This window comes from Amphiura filiformis, chromosome 7 (assembly GCF_039555335.1).
Source record: "Amphiura filiformis chromosome 7, Afil_fr2py, whole genome shotgun sequence".
In the NCBI taxonomy this organism is placed as follows: Eukaryota; Metazoa; Echinodermata; class Ophiuroidea; order Amphilepidida; family Amphiuridae; genus Amphiura; species Amphiura filiformis.
The window spans coordinates 23,841,333-23,869,045 of NC_092634.1; the positions used below are offsets into that span (position 1 = coordinate 23,841,333).

Sequence of the window (27,713 nt, forward strand, 5' to 3'; positions counted from 1 at the left end):
GAATTTCAAATAGGGTTACCTGAATGGGTGATTCCATATTTTAAGACTTACACCCCTGTGTGGGAGATTTAAAGGACATGCCTTCCATAGGGGGTATAAAGATGTAAACTGGAATAGCCCAATTTGGTTTGATATTGGAATGTTGTATTTATCATGTATATGTGAAAACATGAAAGTAAATGGTGATAGCAACATGTGAATTTGCTGTTGATTATAATTATATTTTGTAATGATAATGGTGATGTTAAAAGTGATATTTTTACAATGAAGATGATGAGTGTAATGATGACTTTGACCATGACGACAACCGTGCTTATTATGAAAAAGATGTGGTTTTGACCTCATTTATTCTAAATAAAGTTATCATTTACAGGGAGAGGTAGAAAAACATGGTTTATATCATGCAGACGGCGGATGACATGATCGAGCTGGCAACTTGTGAAACCGCCCGGCCGTATGGCATTTTCCAATATAGTCGGTTAGTTTTGTGGGGTTCATTATCGAACCCCAACGGTTTTAGCTTGTATTTATATTATTTATCAACATAGGCCTATTTGTTTGTGATATTTCAAGCGTTTTAAAATTTCAAAATAATCCCATTCAATTACACGGTTGACGATGAGAATTTACTGAATTTAGAGAATGCAATGCGGCCACCACCTGATATCATGCAATTATCTTGATGTGATTCCGGGATGTGATCATAGCTAAAAATCTCTTGGATTGCACTTTTGACTCTTGATATGATTGGACATTATATACTATGGATGAAGACACCCCATAGGCTACAAGTGTAGACTTATCAACCAATCTATGTGATGGCGATGATGATAATGATGAAGATAACATGATGATGATGATGATGATGATGATGATAACGATGAAGATGACATGATGATGATGATGATGATGATCATGACTACATGTACAAGGACAATATGAATGAATATGATGAGTCCTCATGGATGATAATGAAGATGGACGACCATGACAATGGTGACAACCATAATGTTGAATACAAATTATGTTGTTTAGGGAATCATTTTGTACAAAAGAATTAAATTGTTGATTCATTTCCATGTGTAATAATGTCAAACGTCAAAATTGAATAAAAATTTCAAATCGAAATGACCTATTGCCCAATGGATTTAACAACAAGATAAAATCCTCTTGGGGAAAATCCAAGTACGAGCCTCCGTCACTAAGGACCTGGATGATTACCCGGTGTGTCTCCTGTACATTACATCTATTACATAATGAAATCAAAATTGCAGGCACGTATGATCTCACGGTTGGCCCCTCATTTGCTCTAACCAACTCAACAATCGTTTTATTTCTTACTGCGATCATTTCGCACATTTGTATATTGATTAATAACTCAGCATTTTTAAATCAATAAATATTTTATGCATGACACCTTTTATGTGATTGTTTCAGGTGAAATATTGGACAAGTAAATTTTAAAGTCAAAATGTAGAAATTCATTTCTGCATTATAATCAGTGCTTACAATGTAACAATTTCTCATTTTTTGAGGGGAGTTAAGAAGGTATACAGCAAGATTATCAAAAATTAGGAAAACAAGGAAAAAACTAAATTACAAAATTTCATAAAAAAAATTGTTTGGCAGTAGTTCAAATTTGAAGTGATTTGTCGGCTTTATAATGGTAACAGCTTTAAAGGGATACATTGGGCAATTCCATTTAAAATTCGAACACCCCTCATGGAAGACATCACCCCTTATGGAAGACATGACCTTAATTTTCCACATGTACATAGTATACATATATTAAGTTACCTGAATGGGTGACTCCATTTAAAGTCAACACCCCCTGTGTGGAAGATTTAAGGTTATGTCTTCTGTAGGGGGTGTATTGATTTCAACAATAATATCCCAATACCGATCAATGAGAATCATAAATAGGTCAATTTCATACTATAATACTGGTAATTTTTGCGCATGTAATTTTCCCGACTTCTTTCTTATTTCTCACGGTCTTTGTGAGCATTTGGTGCTTGTTTGATTTGAAATTAGGGGATGGCCATATCAGCCTTATTGGTCTTCCGGCCATTTCCTCCATAACTTCTTATTTGATTTTTTTTATGTACTTAGATGTTTATGGAAATGAATTCAAGTTCAAGTTCATATGCACACATGTATACACACACCACACCAAACATAAATATATACACACATAAAAGATATGATCATAGCAACACTCACACCCCCACACAAATCTGCATATGCACACTCTCAAAGTATAATTGTCGCCAATTTCTCTGAATTATGAAACCAGAGTGCACAACATGTACAATAAGGCACACATGTACTGAATGGTAAGGAACTGATGCATAATTCATGAGGTGGAATTACGTTAGTGTCGTAGTCAGGTTGACATTTTCAGAGTGAGTGTGTGAGAGCATGTCGATGAGTGAGGAATAAAGATAGACATGTACGCATTACATACGACTCATGTATAATGGATATGCATGTAGAGCTGTAATTTCATGGATGTAAGATGTGACCCAATCATTGTTACAGTGTATTATATATAACACCTGTACTATACTCTCATACTTCAGGAAAAAAAATTAACCAAAAAATGTGTGAATTTTAGTAACATCATGATGTAGAAATTAGTATTGGAGTTGATTGTATGTTTAGCACCAGTTACTGATGATTAACCCCCTGAGCACTACCTGCCAATCCAATCTAACATTGTCTCTGATTGGTCAATTACATGATATCTTCACTTTAATCACCAATCAGAATAGAGCTTTGCAAATAATTCACCCCAATTTTTTTGCATGGTGAAATTATTCTAACAATGTTGCTGATTGGTCCAATTGATAATAAAAACTTCTTTTTGGCCAATAGGCAGGTAGCTCTCATGGGGTTAAGCTATTTTGTCTAATTTTGTTTCTTAGTCAGTATTTTCAATCAAAGCAAATGTAATTCAGACAAATTTTGAATGATAACCTTGTTTCCTTATTGTTAGAAAGTGATCCTTTCCATTATATTTTTTTTTATTATATTGGTTAACAGGCAAAACTGAATTTCATCTAAAAATATTACCCTTTTTCATATAAATTGTGAATTTGGTAGCACCATGATGTAGAAATTAGTAATGAAGTTGTTGTATGTAAACACCAGCTACTGATGGTGATTATTTTGTCTCACCGGAGCACTTTCACCGGCTCAACCGTCGTCTTCAGCGGATGTTATTGCTCTGAAGATTTGTCTTTGTTAGTGATGTTGAGATATCTCTGATGATGTCACAGATGTGGATGACATCAAACAAAAAGATGTTGTGGCGCCCCCTTGATTCTGGGGGTCATCTTCTGCGATATACGTAGTGGCGTACCGTTAGTCATCATATGGGGGGAGCACCGACCAGGATCTATTCAATAGTGAGTCAGATTTGCAAATCCACACCGTAAAGTCTCACCCACCGGCGTGTCCAGGATCTGTTCTTTGGGGGGGCGAAGAGGGGCTTTCAGAGTTAGCGGGGGCTTAATGGCTAAAATTGCCCCAAAACAGCTGATATTACATGATTTTTAACAAAGTGTGCAGGCTTCAGCCTCCAAAGCACCCCCTGGACACGCCACTGTCACCCACTGACGACAAAGTAAATCAGCTATACACCACAAATGCAAAGGCAATATCATATAGTAGTCCACTTGGGTAGCTAGCATGACAGAGGGAGTATGGTCAATTAAAAGATTGGATGTGGAAAATCTATTAATTGTACACAAATTGGTGTTTATAAGCATGAAACTATGCACGATGGGTAAATGGACTAGGAAGAAGTCTAGCCACATGCATTATGTTCTTTGTTGGTAATAAAAATAAATAATTTGATTTTGTTCTGAGCTAGCTACTGTTGATGATAGCTGTTGATTATACTTTTGGGGATTGAATAACTTTATTGATGGGAGCAAAATAAAGAAAGGAGGAAAACTATAAAAAAGGAGAAAGGGATCAGAAAAATCAGTCTTTTAACAACAGAAAGGCACATTGCAACTACAATTTCACCACTTATAATTTCAGATTTTTTTTTGTCATCTTCCTTCCTGTCAAAATTTGACAATTCAAAAAAGCATCCGATTTCATTGTGTTATGTCAATTATTTTCCTTAGCTCTGTTGTTCTTGTCATATTGGTACATGTATCCATCCACCACTGATTGTCATTTTTCAAATCCAGGGAAGTGAGAGTTTGAAGAGGGGAATTCCCTTTTCAATCCAATCATATATGTATAGTTTGTTCAGCTATATTATTGGGGGAAATTAAACTCGTAACATCGAGTATTGATATAGAATCTGAATGGCGTGCACGCATTTGGCGTAGCATTTACGCTAGTTGCGCATTGCATGATGCGTGACTGGCTTGGGCTTACATGTATGTGAATTTACGCGAGCATTGATTTATTGATGCACACAGTAACAAAAATATTTTCGCAGTTATAAGCCGAACAAACTATAGGGAAAATTGACGGACAAAATGAAATATTTATAGACACAAAGATTATTACCTTAGAGGAAGTAATCTGTCTGTGTGCCATCCGAATTACCACATATTTTGTGTCCATATTAAAGCTAGCAGGATGTTAATCATATGAAGGAACAAAAAAAATCCAAAGATTCAGTTAGAAATCCTCATGGGCGCTACCAGGGGCGCTACTGCCTTCTTACATTGCAGCTGATTGGTTAAATACATTACATAATCATCTGAGTATTCGAGTAACCAATCACAATAGAGCTTTTAGATACCTTCAGCCTGGTGACTATTCTTACCATACCTCTGATTGGCTCAATAAATGATATGCTTATTTGTAACCAATCAAAATAGTTCTTAGAGGTCTATAATTCGGCCAGTGCCCTTAGATTGTAAAATCATTTTCTATGATAAAAAGGATGTTTTACAAATTATGCAATAGACGCTACCATGGCAATGATTGTCATAGTAGCCCAATTGTAGGCAAGTACATGACTCAAAATATTTTCTTTACTTTTTGTTTCTGCAGTGCTTAAGGGGTACTACACCCTGTGGTAAATTTGTGACTATTTTTGCATTTTTCTCAAAAATAATAACACACTGGTAACAAAAGTTATGTATATTATTGGGGCAAGGAATCCAATTACTACACTGAAATGTCAGTGTCTCAAGAAAAGCGGTTCAGTATATATGATAGGAAACGAGGTACATAATATACATATCTTTGTTACCACTGTGTTGTTAGTTTTTGAGAAAAATGCAAAAATAGACACTAATTTATCGAGGGGTGTAGTACCCCCTTAATGTGACCATCATGCACTTAATAATTAGGCTGCAATCTTATCATGATAATAAGATATAAAAAATGATAATAAAAAATTAAAATTACTTTTGTTCCAGTGAGTACAATGATGAGAACTGGCAGTGCATGTTGTGTACGACGTCAGAAACGACCATGTAACTCAATAAATCTTGATTTAAAACAATAATATTGATTTTACAATAGCATAATAACCTTCAAAATGTAGTGGCTAATTTAATCATATGCAAGAGTTCTATAGATGGACCATACTTAAAACACTATATTTGTGCTAGTACACGTACCATAGAGTCTGTAATAAATGCCCAGAGGCATGCAATTTTATCGAAAAGGGGGCGTTTAATAGAAGCAGATTTTCAGTGAAAACAGCTTAATAATCTGGGCAAATATCTCATATAATCCACTTCGGTTCGCTTCCAGGTTCAAATCCAATATGGCGGTGCCCACGTAACAGGATATAAATACTACAAAATTACATCTTTAATGTGATGTACATACTTCCAAGAATGTGATGAAATTCTACCATAACAGGCAACTTTTTAAGCAAATGGAAGAAATAGGATATTTGAATATTAATTTGATATAGTATATATATATATGGTTAATTAAATTAAATTTGATCAGTTCATAGTGATCAAACAGAAATGATCAAAGATTGAACAAATTAGGAGAAGGGCCGAAGCTTTGTATCAAGGCTACTGAGAAAATGGGGAGTAGGAGATGCTGTAGAATGCTAATTGTTAATATTACAGTTGTATCATCTTTGGGCTGTTCCGTTTGAAATCCATACACATGACCTTTATCTTCGACATAAGGTGTGTGAATTTCAAATGGGGTTACCTGAATGGGTGACTCCATTTGAAATCTACACTCCCTGTGTGAGAGATTAAGGTTATGTCTTCCATAGGGGGTGTATGGATTTCAACTAGTATAGCCCATTTTGCACCCTGATTTTGAAAGTTATATCGCAACAGGCGCATTTTGGTATATGTAAATTATGTTGTGACCGGGGGGGTACTCAGTACAAATGACCATACTGGGGACGTGCACATAAACATGGGTAGCATTTTCAGCCTTCTGGTATATCAATGACCCCTTTTTCAAAGCCTATTTTGGTATATGAATGGGTCCTTTTTCAAAATTTTCTCAATTTTTTCGGAAAACAGCCCAATTTTTCCTTAATCTAGCCAAAATTTTCAAAATTTTCCCAAAATTTTGGGAAAATTTGTAAAAACTAAGACAATTTTGGGTAAATTCGGCCGAAAATTTTGACTTTTGGTATATCAATGGGTCCAAATTTCTTGAAAAATTGGTATATTTATGGGTCTACTTCCAAAATCTCAGCGGCACGTCCCTACCAAAACCAAACTTGAGTACCCCGGGTTGTGATAGGGCTGCCACCTTACCATGTAGGCTATACTCTAGAGAGAGTCTAGTGAGTCTCCCCCAACCAAGTAACTTTAATATGTTCTACATGTACCCAATGGGGTGATTGCTGGCTCATGTATAACCCATGATTAAAAAAAAACATAAATGCAATGTCGGATAGCCCCAACTCAACTTGATGCTTACAGCTCAACAAGCAATAAAATCATCCTCAAGTTATTTTTAGCAACCATTTAAAAGAAAAATGGCAAAATAGAACAATCCAGGGAAGTGAGAGTTTGAAGAGGTCATGCGCGTCTACATGTATGTGAGCGTGACTGAAGGGGCTAGCCATACGTCAGGTTGGTGGTGAATTTAAGTGCAACCCAGAAGCTCTAGTTCCAAAGTGAAATAGCACAGACTGATTTGTGAAATATATGCAGCCATTGCATGCTGCGTGAGCTTGGTGTTGTCATAATTTTCAAGTCGTCACAATCAGGTGACGGCAACGTACATGTGCATAGTTATATAAATGCGACATACGTGTTGCATCATCTTGATTTGACCATGCGTGTACGGTAACTTAAAAAGACTTAAAAAAAGCTTGCCTGTATGGGATATAAGTAGGTTTTACTCATAGTTTGGTTCAGTTTTAGGCTAGCCAGGAACAATCCAGTCCGGTGAACAGCTACCTCCATGTATTAACTCTCTCCACGCGGATGTCAACTGCAGACGACAAAACGTATTAAAAAAAATTAAAAATTAAAAAATTTCAGAATTGTCAAGTTTCATGACCATATTTGGAATCAGCATGAAAATGCATTAAAATGAGTACAAACAAGCCTAGTATTGGTTCAGTGGTTCTTAAGATAGCTCTTGATATTTTGAGAAAATATCTCAAAAATTGGACTCTTTTATGTTGAAGTCTATGGCTAACACACAGAGCGTTTACAGGCTAGGCCGCTACCTGTTGAGTTGTTTGAATGAGTGTAATACTAGGAGTCCCTGTGGATGCATAACTCATCAAGTGGATGCCTTGAGTGAAGCCAAGTACAATAGACAAAATCTTTGCTAGCATGGGTACCCTGCTTGCATGCCATGGATGATGATGGCAATGATGAGGCAGGGAGGGACCCTATTAGGGTAGTAGTCAACTCGCTAACCTAGCTCTCTTTGACTTTGTGCTGTATATGTGACGTTATTACGTTTTTCTCATCCCATACGCCAATTATTATAATATAAAGTCTGCACAAAAAGTAACTCAGCTGTTATAAATACGCCTATAGATTCAGAACTAATAATTGTTTTCACAATATTTCAACATAGAGAGAAGGATGATTTATTTACACGCATTTTGATACCCCATTAGTCAAATGTCGTTCAATATTAACAACACAGTAGTGCTTTTACAGAAAAATCCCCGAATTTAAAAGTTGCAGTTTAGAGCGATCAATGGTTATAATGCCAGCACTGTAAACATGTAAAGCCCGCCATTATCTTCGCGCTTACCTCAAACCAATACAAATAACTGCAACTTTTAAATTGGGGTATTTTTCTTTCAAAACACTGCTGTATTGTCAATATTGAACAAAATTGGACAAATGGGGTATCAAAATGCGTGTAAATAAATCATCCTTCTTTTTATGTTAAAATATTGTGAAAACAATTATTAGTTCTGAATCTATAGGCGTATTTATAACAGCTGAGTTACTTTTTGTGCAGACTTTAGTTTACATTTGTATGCGCTCTCCCACATATAGGCTACATCTATGCTTTTATACATAATTTGACCATACCGATATGTGTGAGTGATTTTTTTTCTCGCTGTTATTGTATATAAAATAATAGCTTTTATTCCATTAAGGCAGGTCGGAGGGGAGCATGACCTAGCAGTATTTGCTCTCAAATATTGAGACAAATAAAGCTTACACAAGAGGATTATCTGCACACAGGATGCATTTTTTTCGGTCGGTATAACACTTGCGTACAATCTACAAGTTTATTTTAGCAAAAATCAAGTAATTACAATAATTATATTCTTAGCCAGTGGCTAGTTGTGGTTAAAGCTTCTACTGAATTTCATTTGTTCCTTCATGGATGTCCTCTATCACACGGTAGGTGGAACACACATGTCAAGGTGCACACTAGCTCGGCAGTGGTGTGAGAGGTTGCTGGTTCAAACCCTGATGGTGCCTAGTATGATCTTGTGGAAAAATTGTGTTAGCTTGAAATTCCCCTGGACAAGGAACTTACTGCTAATTGTATCGTTGTAACCCGTACGAAACTTGGGGAGCTAATCCTGTTTGCGAAGGTCATTTGTGGAATGTTTTGGGTGTGCGCTCTTGAAGCAGCAAAGCCCCTGATTTGTTCTTAAATGGTTTATGGAATGATGTGGGGCCGTAGTGGTCAGCGACAACCTGTAAAGTGTGCTGAGGCTCATTGATCAACATCTAGGCGTTATGCCTGTGCATAGCGCACTATAAATCACTGCATTTTTTTAGCTCCGTGTATGTAGAGCGATGTAAGCGTATTGCATGACATACCAAGCAGTACATGGGTAACTGAATTTCTAAACAAGTTCATTTTTAAGGGGAGTTTAATTGACGGTAGTATTTTCCTCAATTAGTTATTAATATTTAACTGATGTAATAATGAGAATCAGTGATATGAATGTTTCATTTTACTAATATTCTTTACATAAATAAAAAGCATCCTGTACAGGTGTATTTCAAAAGATTATGTGATGACATTGCACTAATTGGATAAAATCAAATAATTAGATAAAACCATAAAAGAGACTCTTAATTTCCTGCAATTTGAGAGACATAGGGAGCAAAACTGCAAAACAAAAAGATCGAGAAGCTCTGCAAATGTAATTAGTTTTGTGACAAAGCTAATGTTCTAAACGGAAATGGGTCAAATTAATTAAACTAATAAAACTATAAAATAGCACAATTTTTTCCCCCAATTAGATAGATAGTCTCTAATTTCCGGCCCTTTGAGAGACCATAGAAGCAAAAGCAAAAAACTGAGAAGCTCTACAACTACAATACTCTCCAAAAGTGTTGGGACACCTTCAACAGGGTAATGAGCTCCCCCCCCCCCCCCATTCTTTGAACAATGTTGAATCATGCAATGTTGCTCATGCAGTACCCAACATTGACTGGATGGGGGAGAGGGGATGTCGGGGAAGGGTTTAGACTTGACAGACAAACAAATGGCATTTCAGCATGTTAAAAATAATAGAAATTAAGCCATAATATTTGTAAGTATTTTTGAGAAATGATACAGTAATGGACAATAATTAGGCTCTTTACATAAGACCTTGGATATATACCTGCCTTGTATAGTCCTGCATAATTTTGTTTTCTTTATGAGTGAGGATGAAAATGAATGTGACTGATAGAAATATAGTCATAAAAATAAAATGAATAATAATTTCAAGATGAATGAAATCAACAAATGAACACACCCACCACGCAACTGTCACCAGGCAGTGGTTACCGGTATTATGTTTAGAATAGCTATCATTAGCATCTCCATACGCAAGGCTCCCAACGTACTCTCATCTGTCAAAACACAGTTCTTTGACCCCAATTAGTTTATACATTCATACAATGACCTGTCCATGTGTTGGGTACAAAACTTATACTCCACAACTTGAGGTCAAATTATGAGCTTTAATTGCTGATTGGAGGTTAATGAACTAAGTCATTGGTATGAGATTATTTTTGGTGGTTCGTAGTGATATATATATCTATATATATTTCTCTGTAGGATCAATGGTACCATGATGTTTTTATCACCATCAGCACATCTGTTTATCGTATTTGTCAAATGGTACTCCTTGGGTCTTTATGACAGCCCTGGAATATGATACACTACTGTCAGAACTATATAGGAAATGTCTCATTGTAGAGGAAGTACAGCAAAAATGTAGATTACATGTCGGATAGGCGGGATGGATCAAGAGAAGAAATCCCCACCCATCTCGCAAAACATTGTTACCTGTTTCTACGAGCTGGCATATCAAATTCCACTAACTTCAACTTCCATATCAAAATCACAACACACACACAATAAATATATGACAAATAGTGAAATTAGAAAGGAAAATAAGGTCAGCATTACATGTGTAAGACCTCTTTCCCTATATACATGTCATGATAACTTTAAAGGGAAATTCAGAGGTAAATAAGCAGAGGGACTTTCAAAACAGGAATCCATACACTAGGATCCACTACATGCTCAACCATCAGGCACAGTTCTTTAACCCCAATACATTTGTACATTCATTGAATGACCTTTGAAAATTTGGGGACAAAAACTCATACTCTATAACTTGAGGTCAAATTTTGCACTATGGTTGTTTAATTGAGGTTATTGAACTATGCCATTGGGATGAGGCCATTGTGATCCATAGTGATAACAAGCAAGTTGCAATAGGTAAAAAAGAGTAAAGGGATAAACCTGTGTTTACATGCTGGAGTGCCCATCTCTCTTCGGAACGATTCGCCAGACCCCTCCATGTTGGGGGATCACTACAGCTCCACAGCAAGTTAATTACCTTCTCTGCATTGCATAAAGCCAGTTACTTTTGTACACCTGGGTGAGGAGAGGCAATAGGGATGAATAAGAAGAGCCTTGCCTATGTGCACAACACATTGACACTGCTAGGATTCGAACCAACGACCTTGTGGTACCCTGTGTGATTATGAGTCAAAGTCTTAGACCGCTGTGCCACTGTGCCCCTTTCAATGGGTGTGACATCTGATTGAAAAGGTTGATGAGTTTTCGTCAGGTGTGACTGACTTCTTCAAGACTTCAGGAAATTCAGAGATATTCTGTATGAATTGCTGGTCCAGGTGCTCCTTGAATTGATCAATTAGGTCTGGAAAAGAATTCAGAACATAAACCAAATTCCCACATTATAGATAAATTCTTATGTATTTTGTTATTTAGGGTTACCATAGTAAATTTTCCCTAAATGCTATTAACGTTTCCACAGGAAGGCGCTTTCTAAATTCCTCCCTATATTTCCAGTCGTGCCAATCAATAAGTCAAATTGATTATATCAGTTCATGCTGTATCATAAAACAGCTCAAAAGCAATTCCGTTAGAAGTGACCTATCGTAGCACCAGACAGACGAGTGGAATATTTGATACATGGTCCTTATATTGGCATTATGGGATCTTGCAAATTGGCAGCAAATTAGCCAAGTGAAACTGTGGGAGGGACCTAATTCCTAATCTTGATATAGACGATGCACCTGATTTGTACACTGTCTTGCTTTAAAGGACAGAGAACATAAAATGTTGTCTTACAAGATAAATTATAACCTTTAAATGAGTAACTGATACAAATTATATGACACATTAATTTGTCAAACGGGATGTACTTTAAGAAGGCCTTTTTAGGTTTAAAGAGTAGAATTGGGCCTAAGACATATTCTAGGTGTTATGAGTACATGTAAAGGTCAGAGTTAAGTGAAATAGTTGGCATTGTTGATATATTTCTGAAGACCTGTACCCTTTTGCTTTTTACGTTTTTTGTACTGTTGGTGATGGTTATGTACCTGTGGACTTTTAAGGTTAACATTGTAATTTGAATTGAACTGTTTTAATTAATTGCATTGAATTGTTTATACGTGTAAGTTGAGTTCCTTAATTTGAGCAATCTCACAGATTTGGGAGGCCAGGAGTGGACTGCCACGTACGCCATGACAGCGACATGGCAGTTATACAATTAATGTTTCTAATAAATGAGGTAAGTGGTCATTTCAATTATTTAGACAATAATAAATGCGCACCAAACTTGTAGTACGCATACCCGTACTCGAGTCCCAATTTCCGTACCCATGGCCCGGGACCAGGACCCATACTCGTGGCTCGGGACCCATACCCGTACTACCGGTACTCATGTGGGGTCCCAATACTACAAGTCTGATGCGCACTATCTGTTTTGAGGTCACTGCGGGAAATTTGTGGGGTTTGTTTTGGGCTGAGGTAATTTTCGGATGGAGCCTGAGCGCCTGAGGAAAAATACCCAAGGCAGATTTGGGAGGCCAGGAGTGGACTGCCACGTACGCCATGACAGCGACATGGCAGTTATACAATTAATGTTTCTAATAAATGAGGTAAGTGGTCATTTCAATTATTTAGACAATAATAAATGCGCACCAAACTTGTAGTACGCATACCTGTACTTGAGTCCCAATTTCCGTACCCATGGCCTGGGACCCGGACCCATACTCATGGCTCGGGACCCATACCCGTACTACTGGTACTCATGTCGGGTCCCAATACTACAAGTCTGATGCGCGCTATCTGTTTTGAGGTCATTGCGGGAAATTGGTGGGGTTTGTTTTGGGCTGAGGTAATTTTCGGATGGAGCGTGAGCGCCTGAGGAAAAATACCCAAGGCCCAACACAAACCCTGACGATTTCACGCAATGACTGTAAAACAGATGGTGCAAAGTTATTATTGTCATTCATTACCGCCATTTTACAAATGTGTTCCATAAGAATAACACACTTTTTTGCTTAAAAGACTATTGAAAATGTATCTTCCGTTCACCGTTTTAATGCGCATTTAATACGCAATCAACAAGTACACAGGCTTACTCCCGGTGATTATGTGTGCTTGTTAGCTGTTAAGGAACGATACACAACCATGGGTAATTTATGTGCGATATTGGAACGATTTATTGATTACACACATTTGTGTTCAGTTGTGAAATATTAATGACCTCCAGTCCTCCATTTGCGTATCACAATCTGTGCAAATATGGTAGCGCGCAATCCAAATACGGTAGCCAGTGCGCACACAGTTTGTTCGACACACAATACAGCGCTCGCGGAGGTTACTATATTTACTTTCGAACAATTACGCATTTTGCGGTCAATTGTGAGATATTAATGACCTCGATTTGTGTTAGCGTTTTCACAAATAACAAAATATGATTGGATCGCACACATCGCGTATATTCCTGAGGTTATGAATGTCATACACAATTGCAATCATGTTCATTCCCACATGCTGTTGTCATCACATAATGTTGTTTTGAAATATGGTCTGTTTGAACCTGTCAAAAAATAATTATAGGTTAATAACTGCGCATTAGTTATTTGGAGGGCATTGTGAAAAATCTAAACATTTTGCCTTTGGAACCGAGGAATATCCCTAGGTCCAAAGCAAAATGTTTCAATTTTTCACAATGCCCGACATATAACTGATGCAAAGTTATTAACCGAATTCATTACCGTCACTTTTAACTCATCACTCAACCAAATCTCAAGATTATATTCTCCGAAATTTGTTGAAATAAACAATTTTTATCAAAACTTATATTTCGCCCATCAAAAAGTCGAACAGGTTAAAACGGACTTACCAATTACAGCACTGCGCAATCACGCCATGTGCAAATATGGTAGTTAACGCTTGCGCGTGTAGAGTTCGGCGCAACATATGCGCATCTACGCGGAAGTCATTGTATCGCGTAAGCATACGCGGAGGTCATTGATGGATATCAATAACCTCCGCGCCGGTGTGCGTATATCATCTAATGAGCAATTTAATTGGGACGCACATACGGTGTGATACGCGGAGGTTATGAATAGAAAACAAAGGTTTCCCAACTTACACTGATTTTTACTACCTTGCAAACAAGCAACAGTAACATGCTTTATATCGACATAAAGCTTATTTCAAGGAAAAGTTGTCTGTCCAATATTTCAAAAAGTGAAAATGCAGACATTGCAGCCCATTAGTGGTGGATGGTCAGTCAGTCAGTCAGTCGGTCACATACCGTATTTCGTCAAATAGTCGCCCCCCCTCAAATAAACGCCCCCCCTCAAATAAACGCCCCCACCACTTTTTTCAACCAAGATGTTTCAAAAATGCCGATATTTCCATGCTATCTTGTGTAGTAAACTTACCAAGTTGCGCACATGGTCGATAATAGCGTCAATAATTGGCGAAAATCTGGATCAGAAACCCAGAAGTGAGCCAGAAGTCAGTGTTTCTAGTTCATAGTTCGTCATTTTAGTGGTGTTTTTAGTTTACCTAATGATTTTAACGGGAATTATCGTTTTAAAATTGACCTTGAATAAACGCCCCCCCTTGGGAAAATGTAACGCCCCCGGGGGCATTTATTTGACGAAATACGGTATATGATTATTACTTTGATAACATTTTCTTTTCTTTTTCAGGGTGCTTTGGTTAGTGTGTGTGCTGATGATAGTCTGCACTTATGGAATTTGAGACAAAAAAGACCGGCAATACTACATTCTCTCAAATTCAACAGAGAACGGTAAGCTTGCAATTTTGTTTACTTGGAATTATACAGGTTATACTTGAGTGCAGCATTTTCTGAAGTTCCATTGCAGGTTTGCAGCTTATAGCAGGGTGGATCATGTAGCCAACTTGTTTGTTTGTTTGTTTGTTTGTTTGTTTGTTTGTTTGTTTGTTTACCCAGGTTGGTCCGTGAGGGACACATGCTAATCCATGAGAAATCCATGGACCGTTCCAAGCTCATACAATAAAAATGCACAAGCCTGGATAGACAATTTAGGCTAATAAGATGCATGCTGGCACAGATAGCTTTGATATACAAAGCAAGAAATGGAAGAAAATAGCAATGAAAAGGAGAGAAGGCCACTCCCAAACACAATTGTACAATTTTACTCTTAGCCCTTACTTCGTGACTGTTGCCAGTTTTTTTTGGTTTGAAGTTCAAATTTTAAAATTTGGTCAATTGGTATTTTGTACAAAGACTTATTTCAGTTAATGCATTCTATTTTTTGAAAAACAAAGTTTTAAATCTCTTTTATAACCAGAAGTTATAACTAACCTAAAAATAACCAATTATAACTAACTTAAAAAATCAAAATTATGAGCAAATTGTTAGCCTATTCTCAAAATGTTGAATGCTTAGACTTGTGTCAAGTCTTTGTGAATTTTGTGACTGTAATTGTAAGAAAATAGTCAATATTGCATGTTTTTGGCCCATTATTCCTCAAGTTGCAAAAATATGACTTGTTATTGCCATGTAGTCCAAACTAAATGATTAGGATTTAGGATTAAAACAGGATAATTTTTATGCCTCTACCAAATTTAGTGCTGTATTTTTATGGAATAGGGAGCACCGTTACTTTCACACTGAATGCCAGAAAGGAAATTTGACATGGTGCCATTTCCTCCATGTGGTCTTGTGATCGGCATTCAGAGAAATATTATTATTAAGCAACATTTGGTAATGTTGTCACAGGAAATGTTATGAAACTATTGAAAGTAATGGTTAAATATTTTCCAAAATATTTGGATAGACACTCGAGAATTAAAGTGAGTCATCCAATATACTTTGTGACTTTTTTGCAATTTTAAGCTTTTGTCATTGAAAATATTTGCACCCTGGTGTTTATTAGTCACAATATGGTAGATGGTTTTGATGGGATTTTCTTGACTTTTCTGATATAAGAATAAAATGATTTTAACTCTTGTCATTCAAACAATGTGAGAATCCTCTTTAATGATGAAATCTTCATTATTAATATCTAAATGTGTCAAATATTCCAGACTAGAGAATAAGAATAAAGTACTGTAAAACATGATGTTTTTGTGGCATTAAAATTTGGTGTTTTGGAGAGAACCAGTGTTTCTGCAACATGAAATTATCCCAAATTTGTACATTTCCTTCAAGGAAGAAAAAACATTAGCTGTGCATGAAAATTACATGAATAAACTACACTAACAAAATTGTGCGCACAAACATTTTCATGCTTTACTGTATATCGGTGTTTCGGATTTTGTCAATGTGCATTTTTAAGGGATGGGGTATGAACGTTTGGACAGTATTTATTGTGGGACATTAGAGCACATCAGACATCGAATTGCATTCTGAATACGAAGAACTTCTGATATCAAATATTTTTGATTTTTGAAATTCGCAATGTAATACACATTTTATGGCAAATGATTAAAATTGATATTTTTGATATTTAACAGTACTCAAGTAAACTTTATTAATCTGATGATTTATACTTAAAGTGTATGTAGGTGGGATGAAAATCTGACGATCAATTGAAAATTTTGACCTTTCGTATTGAAGATATGGATTTTTTCCCCAAAACACCAAAAAAATAGGTCTTTTGGGGAAAAAAATCCATACCTTCAATATGAAAGGTCAAAATTTTCAATTGATCGTCGGCTTTTCCTCCCAGCTACATACACTTTAAGAATATATCATTAGATTTAAAAATTTACTTCGAGGACTGTTATAGATCAAAAATGTGAAAAATATCAAATTTTTATAATTTGTCATAAAATTTGTATTATATCTTGAATTTCAAAAATGAAAATTATTTGATATCAGAAAGACATTCTTCAGTATTCAGAATGCAATTGATATGTCTGATGTGCTCTCATGTCCCACAAAAATACTGTTGAAACGCTCAAAACGCTCATTCCAGATCCCTTAAAGAAAACAAGTAACTTCTCCCTGTTTTCATATGTTTTCAAATCAAGCTAGCCCTCTTGAGATTGTAAGCCGGTTCCTGTTTGCAGTGTGTCTTTAGGAAATGCAATGATAGGGTTTTTCAAACAAAATTTTATTTGTAACATAATAGCATGGGCAATTTGACGATTCCCATTTAAGGGGAGTAAAATTACAACAAAGGTTTAACAATGATTTGCAGTTGACCTCAGAAATTTGTGTTTGGAAGCTGCGCAGACAGACCTCGGGATTGAGTTTTGAGATGAGCGCTGAGATTGAGAGAGAAGTTGTCAGGGAGATTAGCAAAGAACTCAAGATTGACAGAGAGATTTGGTAAGGGGATTGAGAAGATTAAGATTGGCAAATGTAGGAGAAAGAAAGATGGAGAGGATGTGGAGACACTGAAAATGGAGAGACAGAATTATTGACGGAGAGAGAAAAGATGAAGGAGAAGTAGAACAAAGTGAAAAATGAAGAGGAAGGAAAAAAAATGGAGAAAGAGGAAGAGAGGATGAAAGAAAGAATTGGGAGAGGAGGAAAGGAAGTAGAGAGGAGTAGAAAAGAAACAGGAAAAGTGGAAAATGAAGAGAGGAGGAAAGTGAGATAGACAGGAAAAAGTTAATGGAGAGAGGGATGAACAAGAAATAGAATGAGGGGGGATGGAGATGGAGAGGGGGAAATCAAAGAGAAGGAAATAGACAAAAGAAAATGGGAAGGAGGAAAAAGTGAAGAGGAAGAGGAGGAACAAGAAATAGAATGAGAGGTAGAGGAGGAACAAGAAATGGTGGAGGGTGAGGGGAGAGGTAAATGCAGTGAGGAGGAAATCTAAAATGAGGGGGGGTGGAGAGAGGGAAATCAAAGAGAAAGAAATAGACAAAAGAAAATGGGAAGGAGGAAAAAGTGAAGTGGAGATGGGAAGAGGAGGAACAAGAAATAGAACGAGGAGAGGGAGATGAGGTACAATAAATGGTGGAGGGTGAGGGAGAGGTAAATGCAGTGAGGAGTAATTCTAAAAGAAATGAAGAGAGGAGGAAAGTGAGACATGGAGAGGAGAAAAGTGAGATATGGAGAGGACGAAGCGAAATATAGAGGACAGATAGAGATCTAAATTGATAGAGAGGAGGAAAGAAATGGAGAGATGAAGAAAAAGAAGTGGAGAAAGGTGAATAGGAAATCTGAAAGAATTGAACAGAGATAGGAGGAAGGAGAAATGGAAAGAGGAAAGCCACGGGAGTGGGAGATGAGAAATTGACTGAGGGGGAAGGAAAGGAAGGAAAAGAGAGAATATGAAGTCAAGAAAGAGATGGGAAAGAGAGAGTCTGAAATAGATGGATCACAGCAACCTTGTCTACTAAAAATGTAATCTGTCTATGTCAAACACGACTCAGATCCATAATCGCTCTACTTTATGGAATAAACTGGCTATATTGCACTGATTTAATCCATCAAACCAGACTAAATAATTACCAATAACATACCCAGACTTAAATTAAAGGGGTGTTGGTATTTGGAATACAAGAGGTGGTTACCATTGGGCATTGGCCAGTCTTTTCTGTGTTGCACATTGTTGGGGACATATTGTAATTTCTGGATTTTACAGTTCAACACACCTGATGGTGAAAGACTGTTTTATGACGACATTTTCAAAACCATATTACACATTATTAGGGAAAATGTTACAATTTCTGGATTTTACAGTCCACTCCTGATGGGGGAAAATTGTATGATGAAAGCAAGATGCCCCTTAAACCCTAGTTTCTTGGAACCACACACACACAAGCCTCTTGGTCACTTAGTTAAGGGGCATGTCAATATTCAGGAAATGAATCTGTTACATCCCTGGGCATCTTATCTAGCATCTTCAAAGTCCGCTTTTATTCCTACAAATGTACATTAGATTTGTCATTCCAATTCCGAATGCTCAGTGCCAGAGGTGGGTAAGTGCAATAGCCGCCATGTGTAGCTGCTATGTGTAGGTGAGTACAATATATTGTGTGTAAATTGCCAAATGTTCACAGGGCAGCTATTGCACTTACCCACTTCTGGCACTGAGCAGTAGATTCATCAAACTGTTTTTCAAAATAAAAGCTTCGACAGAAATGAAAAATATTTCAAGTAATTCATAAAAAACCCATTTTTATAATTTTTTGGCCTTCAAAAGCAGAAAATATGTTCAAATTCTAATTTGCAAAAATATTCAAAGCAATTCCGTTGGTCACTTTGCTATTCTGTGTATATTCCTCAACCTTCTGCTGACACTGGAGTGAGAGATTGATGTTTTGGCAAATGAAAAAGTTTAAAACAGCAGCCTAATATTTTAATGAAAAGCTTCGAAATTTTAAAATATTCTCTAGTATGATATTCTCACACTTTCTGCTCAAGAAAACTGTAATCCATTGTGTCAAACCAAAAAATGAAGAAAACTATAATTGGAGCAAAACCCCAGATGTCCGACCAACAGAATAAATACTGTTATAGATTGACACTAGCAGTCCCATTAAGTTGTTGACCCATTTCTAGTACTGTACAGTCAATTGTGCTCATCTCATTGTAGGTTCATTGACCTTTTGTGATTTTTCTAAGATGGACAGGCTACTGAAGTCATGGTTTAGACCCCAGACAGGTGTGATTTGACATGATTTTATGTATTATGTGGGAGAGCAAGTTGGCGCAGCGGTTGTTCCCTCGCCTTGCACCACTAAGGTCCCTGGCCAGCCCAAGGACTCACATGCACTTGGTTTATTCCGATTCCATGCTCGCTCTTGCAGGTTTTCTCCGGTATCTTCGGTTTCCTCCTGCTTTCAAAAATCAGATAATTGGTGGATGTTACAATCTAAGTGCAGATAGGTTTGCGCAAAGTTCGGCTGCAACCAGCCTAGTTGATGCGATCTGATTGTGATGATTCACCATGGCAGCGAAATTACAGTGCTTTGATCCCTCCGAGATCTGGGAAAAGGCACTATATAAAACACCGAAATTTATTTATTTATTATGATAATCATACTTTTTTGAAAATCTAAAGACAAGATAATTCACAAAATGGACTTGCAAGTAATACCGCAAGTTGAGCAAAATCACACTCCCAGCATGTGTCACAATATTGTGAGTTGCATGTAGGATAATTTCCACCATCTTGGATATATGTGGGTACTTAAGGGAAACCATACTTCAATTCATAAGCATTTCAAATAATTATTCCTTTTAAACAGTTTTGAAATTCACCTAAAACTTGCATTATGAATGATTTAATATCATTTTTTTCATATGTCATGGCTTCATCTTGGATGCATAGGGAAGTGACATCCTCAGATGTGGGCGTGCATAGGAAATGTTAATGATGAATCAGCACAGGAAATGTTACAGGCCATTGTTAATAAATAAATAGTTGCCAAATTCAGAAACCTGTCTTGCCTCCTATGAGGTGTTCTCAACTAGGCCAAAAAAAAGATTGTTTGCTTGTCCTCCACAACATCTGATTGGCCACCTATTGATAACCCCCCCCCCCCTGAGACAAAACAGGTATCTAATGTTTTTTGTTTCTTTCTTATTTCAGAATAACCTATTGTGACCTTCCATTCCAAAGCAAGTGGTTGTACATAGGCACAGAGAGAGGCAATGTACATGTCGTCAACATAGAATCTTTTGTCCTTTCTGGTTATGTCATCAATTGGAACAAAGCAATTGAACTGTAAGTACTCTTGTCTCTTTAAAGTGGAAGCCCCACTTTTGGTTCTAGTTCCTAAAGGAATAAGTCAAGGTTAAAATTTATCCATGTATATTCTGTTCTGTCTATCATTAAAGTAACAGGTGTATTGTCAGTTCTTCTGTGGAGAACTAGCCAAGCGGGCTTCCTGTTTAAGCTTATTTTTTATATGGATAGCCATTTGTTGGGGAACATGACCCTTCGCACTTACTATCTACTACAGAAACCCTTGCTTGTTGTCTGTTGTAGATAGCTTTCATTTATTATGTACTATGACTTACCTACAGTAGATGACATTCACTTGCTATCTACAGAAGATGGCATTCACTTGTTATCTACAGTAGATAGCATTCACTTGCTATCTACAGTAGATAGCATTCACTTGCTATTCATTTGCTATATGCAGTAGATAGCATTCACTTGCTATCTACAGAAGATGGCATTCACTTGTTATCTACAGTAGATAGCATTCACTTGCTATCTACAGTAGATAACATTCACTTGCTATTCATTTGCTATATGCAGTAGATAGCATTCACTTGCTATCTACAGAAGATGGCATTCACTTTTTATCTACAGAAGATAGCATTCACTTGCTATCTACAGTAGATAACATTCACTTGCTATTCATTTGCTATATGCAGTAGATAGCATTCACTTGTTATGTACTGTAGATATCATTCACTTGCTATCTACAGAAGATAGCATTCACTTGCTATCTAATGTAGATAGCATTCACTTGCTATCTACAGTAGATAACATTCACTTACTATCTACAGAAGATAGCATTCACTTGCTATCTAATGAAGATAGCATTCACTTGCTATCTACAGAAGATAGCATTCACTTGCTATCTAATGTAGATAGCATTCACTTGCTATCTACAGTAGATAACATTCACTTACTATCTACAGAAGATAGCATTCACTTGCTATCTAATGTAGATAGCATTCACTTGCTATCTACAGTAGATAACATTCACTTACTATCTACAGAAGATAGCATTCACTTGCTATCTAATGTAGATATCATTCACTTGCTATCTACAGTAGATAGCATTCACTTACTATCTACAGAAGATAGCATTCACTTGCTATCTAATGTAGATAGCATTCACTTGCTATCTACAGTAGATAACATTCACTTACTATCTACAGAAGATAGCATTCACTTGCTATCTAATGTAGATATCATTCACTTGCTATCTACAGTAGATAGCATTCACTTACTATCTACAGAAGATAGCATTCACTTGCTATCTACAGTAGATAGCATTTGCTTGCTATCTACTGAAGATAGCATTCACTTGCTATCTACAGTAGATAGCATTCACTTGCTATCTACTGTATATAGCATTCATTTGCTATCTACAGAAGATAGCATTCACTTGCTATCTACTGTATATAGCATTCAATTACTATCTACAGAAGATGGCATTCAAAATGCTTTTGACTGTAGATAGCATTCACTTGCTATCTACAGTAGATAAGGCTAAAAAAAATGTTTGGTTGCTTTCAACCGACCGACCCAAAAAATTGGAAATGTTGGGGTTTTTTTGGGTTTTTTTCAATCACTTTTTAGAAGAAACCTTAAATTTGGACAGAATCCAGGACTTCAGCTATTTTATTTATTAAATGCATATTCGATTGAAAACAAGAAGTATTTCCATTTAAATCCAGTCCAAAAACACAATTTTTTTACCATACAATGATCAAGCATTTGTCAATACTAGCCTTTTCAAAATGGAGGAAGAGTCCATGAAAAAAAAAGGATCGACCTACCGACCATCCAAATTTTTGTCTTGGAAGGGCAACCAAACAATTTATTTTTTTAAGCTTAACATTCACTCGCTATCTACAGAAGATAGCATACACTCGCTATCTACAGAAAATAGGATTCACTTGGTATCTACAGTAGATAGCATTCACTTGCTATTCATTTGCTATCTACAGTAGAAAACATTCACTTGCTATGTACAGTAGATAACATTCACTTGCTTTTTACTGTAAGTTGTTGGATACCTCAAAAAGGTTGCATTTGTTGACAGTATAGTTGTGCTCTAATTACTGTAGATAGTATCCATTTGCTATCTACTGTAGATAGCATTCACTTGCTATTTACTGCAGATACCATTCACTTGCTATTTACTGTAGATAGCATTCACTTGCTATTTACTGTAGATAGCATTCACTTGCTATTTACTGTAGATAGCATTCTCTTGCTATTTACTGTAGATAGCATTCACTTGATATTTACTGCAGATAGCATTCACTTGCTATTTACTGTAGATAACATTCACTTGCTATTTACTGTAGATAGCATTCACTTGCTATTTACTGTAGATAGCATTCTCTTGCTATCTACTGCAGATAGCATTCACTTGCTATTTACTGTAGATAGCATTCACTTGCTATTTACTGTAGATAGCATTCTCTTGCTATCTACTGCAGATACCATTCACTTGCTATTTACTGTAGATAGCATTCACTTGCTATTTACTGTAGATAGCATTCGCTTGCTATTTACTGTAGATAGCATTCACTTGCTATTTACTGTAGATAGCATTCACTTGCTATTTACTGTAGATAGCATTCACTTGCTATTTACTGTAGATAGCATTCTCTTGCTATCTACTGCAGATAGCATTCACTTGCTATTACTGTAGATAGCATTCACTTGCTATTTACTGTAGATAGCATTCACTTGCTATTTACTGCAGATACCATTCACTTGCTATTTACTGTAGATACCATTCACTTGCTATTTACTGCAGATACCATTTGCTATTTACTGTAGATAGCATTCGCTTGCTATTTACTGTAGATAGCATTTATTTACTGTCTACTGGATATATAATTCCTGCTGCATCTGTAATCAATGTTTTGTCAACTGAGCAATCATACTGTCTACAGTTAAAGCATTCACTTGCTATCTGTGATAGATAGCATTCATTTACAGCGTACTTGTCGTGGATGATGTATATTGAGGGCTTAAAATCAGAAATGTCCAGTGTGCTTGGGAATACTTATGTAGCTTGTACATGCACACTGTACAGGCTGTATCAAAAAGATTGGTACCCACCATTTTTTATGTTTATTGACAAGCCTGCCTGGCCTCTTCGAAATGCAATATTGGATACTCTTGAAGTGTCCAGAATGTACAGTTTATAACTTGCTATACAATAAGTCTACATATTATTTGGATCTTATGTTGATTTTGATGTGCGATACTCATCCATTATCAATGAAAACTGATGTGTACAAATCATTTTGATTTGTAGTTGTTCAATGCAGAATGGAACCCTGGTGCACATAATACAACACTGAAATGAGTGAACTCATTGTGTACAAATGCTGGACGCAGCTCGTTTTGGCTTTAAATAACAAGTATGGACGTAGACGCTATTGACTTTTCCTCGGGTGCCCTCTATTTTAATATTTATCATACACACATCTGGCAGAGAAAGTATATCCGTTGGCATACCTAATAGTGGATTTAACTCATTTGTGCCAAAAATGGACTTACGCGGGTCTGGTTTAAAGCTCTCGATATATAAGCAAAGTTTGTGTTTTAATACTCCACCTCCAGGTTTTAAATTTTATTAAATATATGTATATTCATTATCTCTTTCATTTGTTCTGTAGGTCAAGAAAAACACACCCAGGTCCTGTGGTACACCTCAGTGATAACCCTATGGATTCTACCAAGGTAATGATATAACCATATTAACTTGAAATATTCATTATTTTGCCTTTAAAATAAGCGGAAACTGTATGTTAGTGGAAGTGTATACTTATTGGTAAAATGAGTCAAAGAAAACCACACACTGTTTTCATTTTGTCTCAGTATATTTTTAAGTTGTTGAATACCTCAAAAAGGTTGCATTTGTCGACAGCGTAGTTGTGTTATATTAGAATTAATTAAAGACATTTAGTTGTACAAGCACGGTGCCCGAGCAGAATGGGCTCCGAATCATAATCGGAAGGTTGTGAGTTCGAGCCCTGGCGACGCATCGTGTTGTGACCTTAAGTAAGGCACATTATCATAACTACTCCTCTCTACCCAGGTGTATAAATGTGTACCGTCATTCTTAAATGCTGGGAAGGTAACAGACTCGCTCTGGAGGAGGGGTGGTGATCCCCCCGCAGCAACATTTCAACAGTGGAGTTTGGCCTAATTGCTAACATAAAAAAGACGGGCACTCCGTCCTGTAAAAAATGCAGGTCTGACTCCATTACCTTTTTTTCGTTAGTTATGCAATTTGGAGAAGATGGATGCTAAAATGAAGCTCAAATTCTAAACAAAGGGATGTCATCTTTGTTATTGAGAATGTAAACTACTTCAGGCTTAACCAAAACAGAATTGAACTTTCAGGTAGAGAGTAGAGAGGTACAAATCATAGACAAGACCATTACCAACAAGTCAAGTAAACAATTTACTCTCTGCCTTTGGGTCAAAAGAAAGAAGAATTCTTAATCCAACTTCAAGTGACAGTGAGAGGGATGGGGGGAATAGTGTATTCTGCTGGTCCTTAGCCTAAGCTGCTTTCAGATCAAGAGATGAGGCATGCAACTCACAGACAAATAATAACAAGGGTGGAAATCAGCAGGCACTATGGACCATAATGGCCTCATCCCAATTACATAGTTCAATAACCCCAATTAAACAACCATACTGCAAAATTTGACCTCAAGTTGCAGAGTATGAGTTTTCATACCCAAATGTTCAAAGGTCGTTCAATAAATGTACAATTGTATTGGGGTTAAAGAATTGTGCCCCTGATAGATGAGCATGTTGTGGATCCTGGTGAGGGATATAATTGCTTTGAATGTTTACGCTACTTGGATTACTACTAGCTAGAGTTTTGTTTAAACAGAAATAGACATAACATTATACTGAAGTGATCAAGCACAAATTTCAATTTTCAAATTTAATAGTTCAACTCATTTTCTTGGTTGATTCAATGTTCAATATGTTTGGATCAATGTAAAATGGTGCAATATGTGACCATCCTCCACAACTGAGCCCGGATGTTGCCAGTGCCACTATTGAGATATGCTCCATTGAACGTAACAATAAACAATAGGAAACAAAGGATTTATTGACTGTTTTATTGATTTTTCACTACTTAAATGTCAAGTACTATAGACATGATATACATCATTTTAAAACTAATTTCAAGCAGAATATGTTGGTTGAATATCTCAAAAATGATGATTGGCGACTTCAGGGCTCAGTTGTGCTGCCGGGTCACATATGTGTTTATCAAAATTTCAACAATTAACTTTTTGGCAGTTGAGTCATATTGAGTCGGTTGACTAGTAACTCATTTTGCTTGATTAGATCTCGAAATGTGTTGATATAAAATGATCACATACCTTTGAATGAAAAGCCATTTTTGTTTAATCAGAAAATGAACAAGTTGTCTATTACCAGTCATGTCAAGTTTGTTTTAAATTGAGTCAAGTCAATTAGCCCATTGTACAAGTTCAAACGATGAGAAGTCATGTCATTTAATCATGGGGCATGCACTTGTTAGTAGCTAAATTGGTAATTGATTGCAAAGTAAATGAGTATTGTCATTTTTTAGTGTAAACCATAGAAGTTATATATTATTTATAGTTTTTTGCTGCTTAAGCAAAAGGGTACCCAAATATCAATGCTAATCTTAAGCGCTTCATGCAAACAAACCAGGACAGATGAGGACAGACAGGGGTAAACACTGTACTCTTTTCAAAACTAACTGCAATATTTATGCTTGGGTATACACAGGACCAGCAGCTTAAAGTTCCCTTCAAAGGGTCCGTCTTTTGGAATTTGTAGGAGAGCATTAAATAGCTCTTCTGGGGCCGCCTTCAAGGAGAGCTGTTTAGAGCATTTACAAAAGAATGTAAGGGAGAGAATTGTCAACTAAAGAGAGCTAAAAAATCACTCCTATATCAGATTTAAGCAGAGCAGTAGAGAGCCAAGCTTTCGCTCTCCTCAGAAGGCAGTCCCTGAGTACTCATATGATTTATTTACCCAATTGACATTTTTGGTAAATCCCATTAAACCTTTGCCAGTAGACCTGAGATGTCGTCACGCTGATGCGCACATTGTTACTGCGCACATCATTACTGCGCACATCGTTACTGCGCACATTGTTACCGATCGTTACTGCGCACTTCAAAAAACAAAAAAAAAGGAAGGTTTTATTTCAAACTCAAATGGTGACCCGCAGGTCAAATTGCTAGAATTGTACATTAAACACACCTAAACAGATACAATGCAATTTGCAGGCAGCAGCTAAATCAGCGCCAATATCGCAACATTGAAACAAACAACTATACAAACATCCAATTCAACCCAACCCCAATCCCCCAGTAGGCAATGAGGATAAAGTGCCTTGCCCAAGGACACAACACGTTGGCACGAGCGGGGCTCGAACTCGCAACCTATAGATTATGAGTCGGGCGCCTTATCCACTTGGCCACACGTGCTCCTTCACAGCTTTGAAATGTTCACTAAACGATGTACACATCAGTGTGATGTCAAATGACGATATCTCGGGTCTACCTGCAAAGGCTTATGGGATTTGCCGAAAAGGTCAGTTGAAAATGAACCACACGGAGAGAGGGATTCTGAATTTAATCTGCAGATGTAGTCAAATAAATTCAGACTCCCAGTCAATACCCTAGCAAGTTCCCATTGCCAGGAATTGAACCGGGGACCTCATTCACCAGAAGCAAGTACTCTAACCACTTGGCATACTCTACCTTATTGAAGAATACATAAATTCATGGAATTCCATGCAGTGTAGCATCAAGAGAAAGAGTTGGTAAATGAATCGTTATATTA

General features: G+C 36.8%; 1 protein-coding gene and 1 long non-coding RNA gene across 2 annotated transcripts in view; both read left to right on the top strand.

The window, feature by feature from the left end:
- Positions 1 to 12,449, top strand: part of LOC140156919 (uncharacterized) — a 60,210-nt gene extending 47,761 nt beyond the window's left edge. Inside the window, exon 3 of the long non-coding RNA XR_011859605.1 lies at positions 12,367 to 12,449. This is a non-coding gene — a long non-coding RNA (uncharacterized lncRNA). The remainder of the gene's footprint in view (positions 1 to 12,366) is intronic.
- Positions 12,450 to 12,742: 293 nt separating this feature from the next.
- LOC140156918 (syntaxin-binding protein 5-like) overlaps positions 12,743 to 27,713 on the top strand; it is a 104,379-nt gene continuing 89,408 nt past the window's right edge. Inside the window, 4 exon segments of the mRNA XM_072179960.1 lie at positions 12,743 to 12,818; positions 14,892 to 14,992; positions 20,727 to 20,861; positions 24,521 to 24,584. Of these exon segments, the coding sequence (XP_072036061.1) occupies positions 12,783 to 12,818; positions 14,892 to 14,992; positions 20,727 to 20,861; positions 24,521 to 24,584 (336 nt within the window). The 5' untranslated portion in view covers positions 12,743 to 12,782.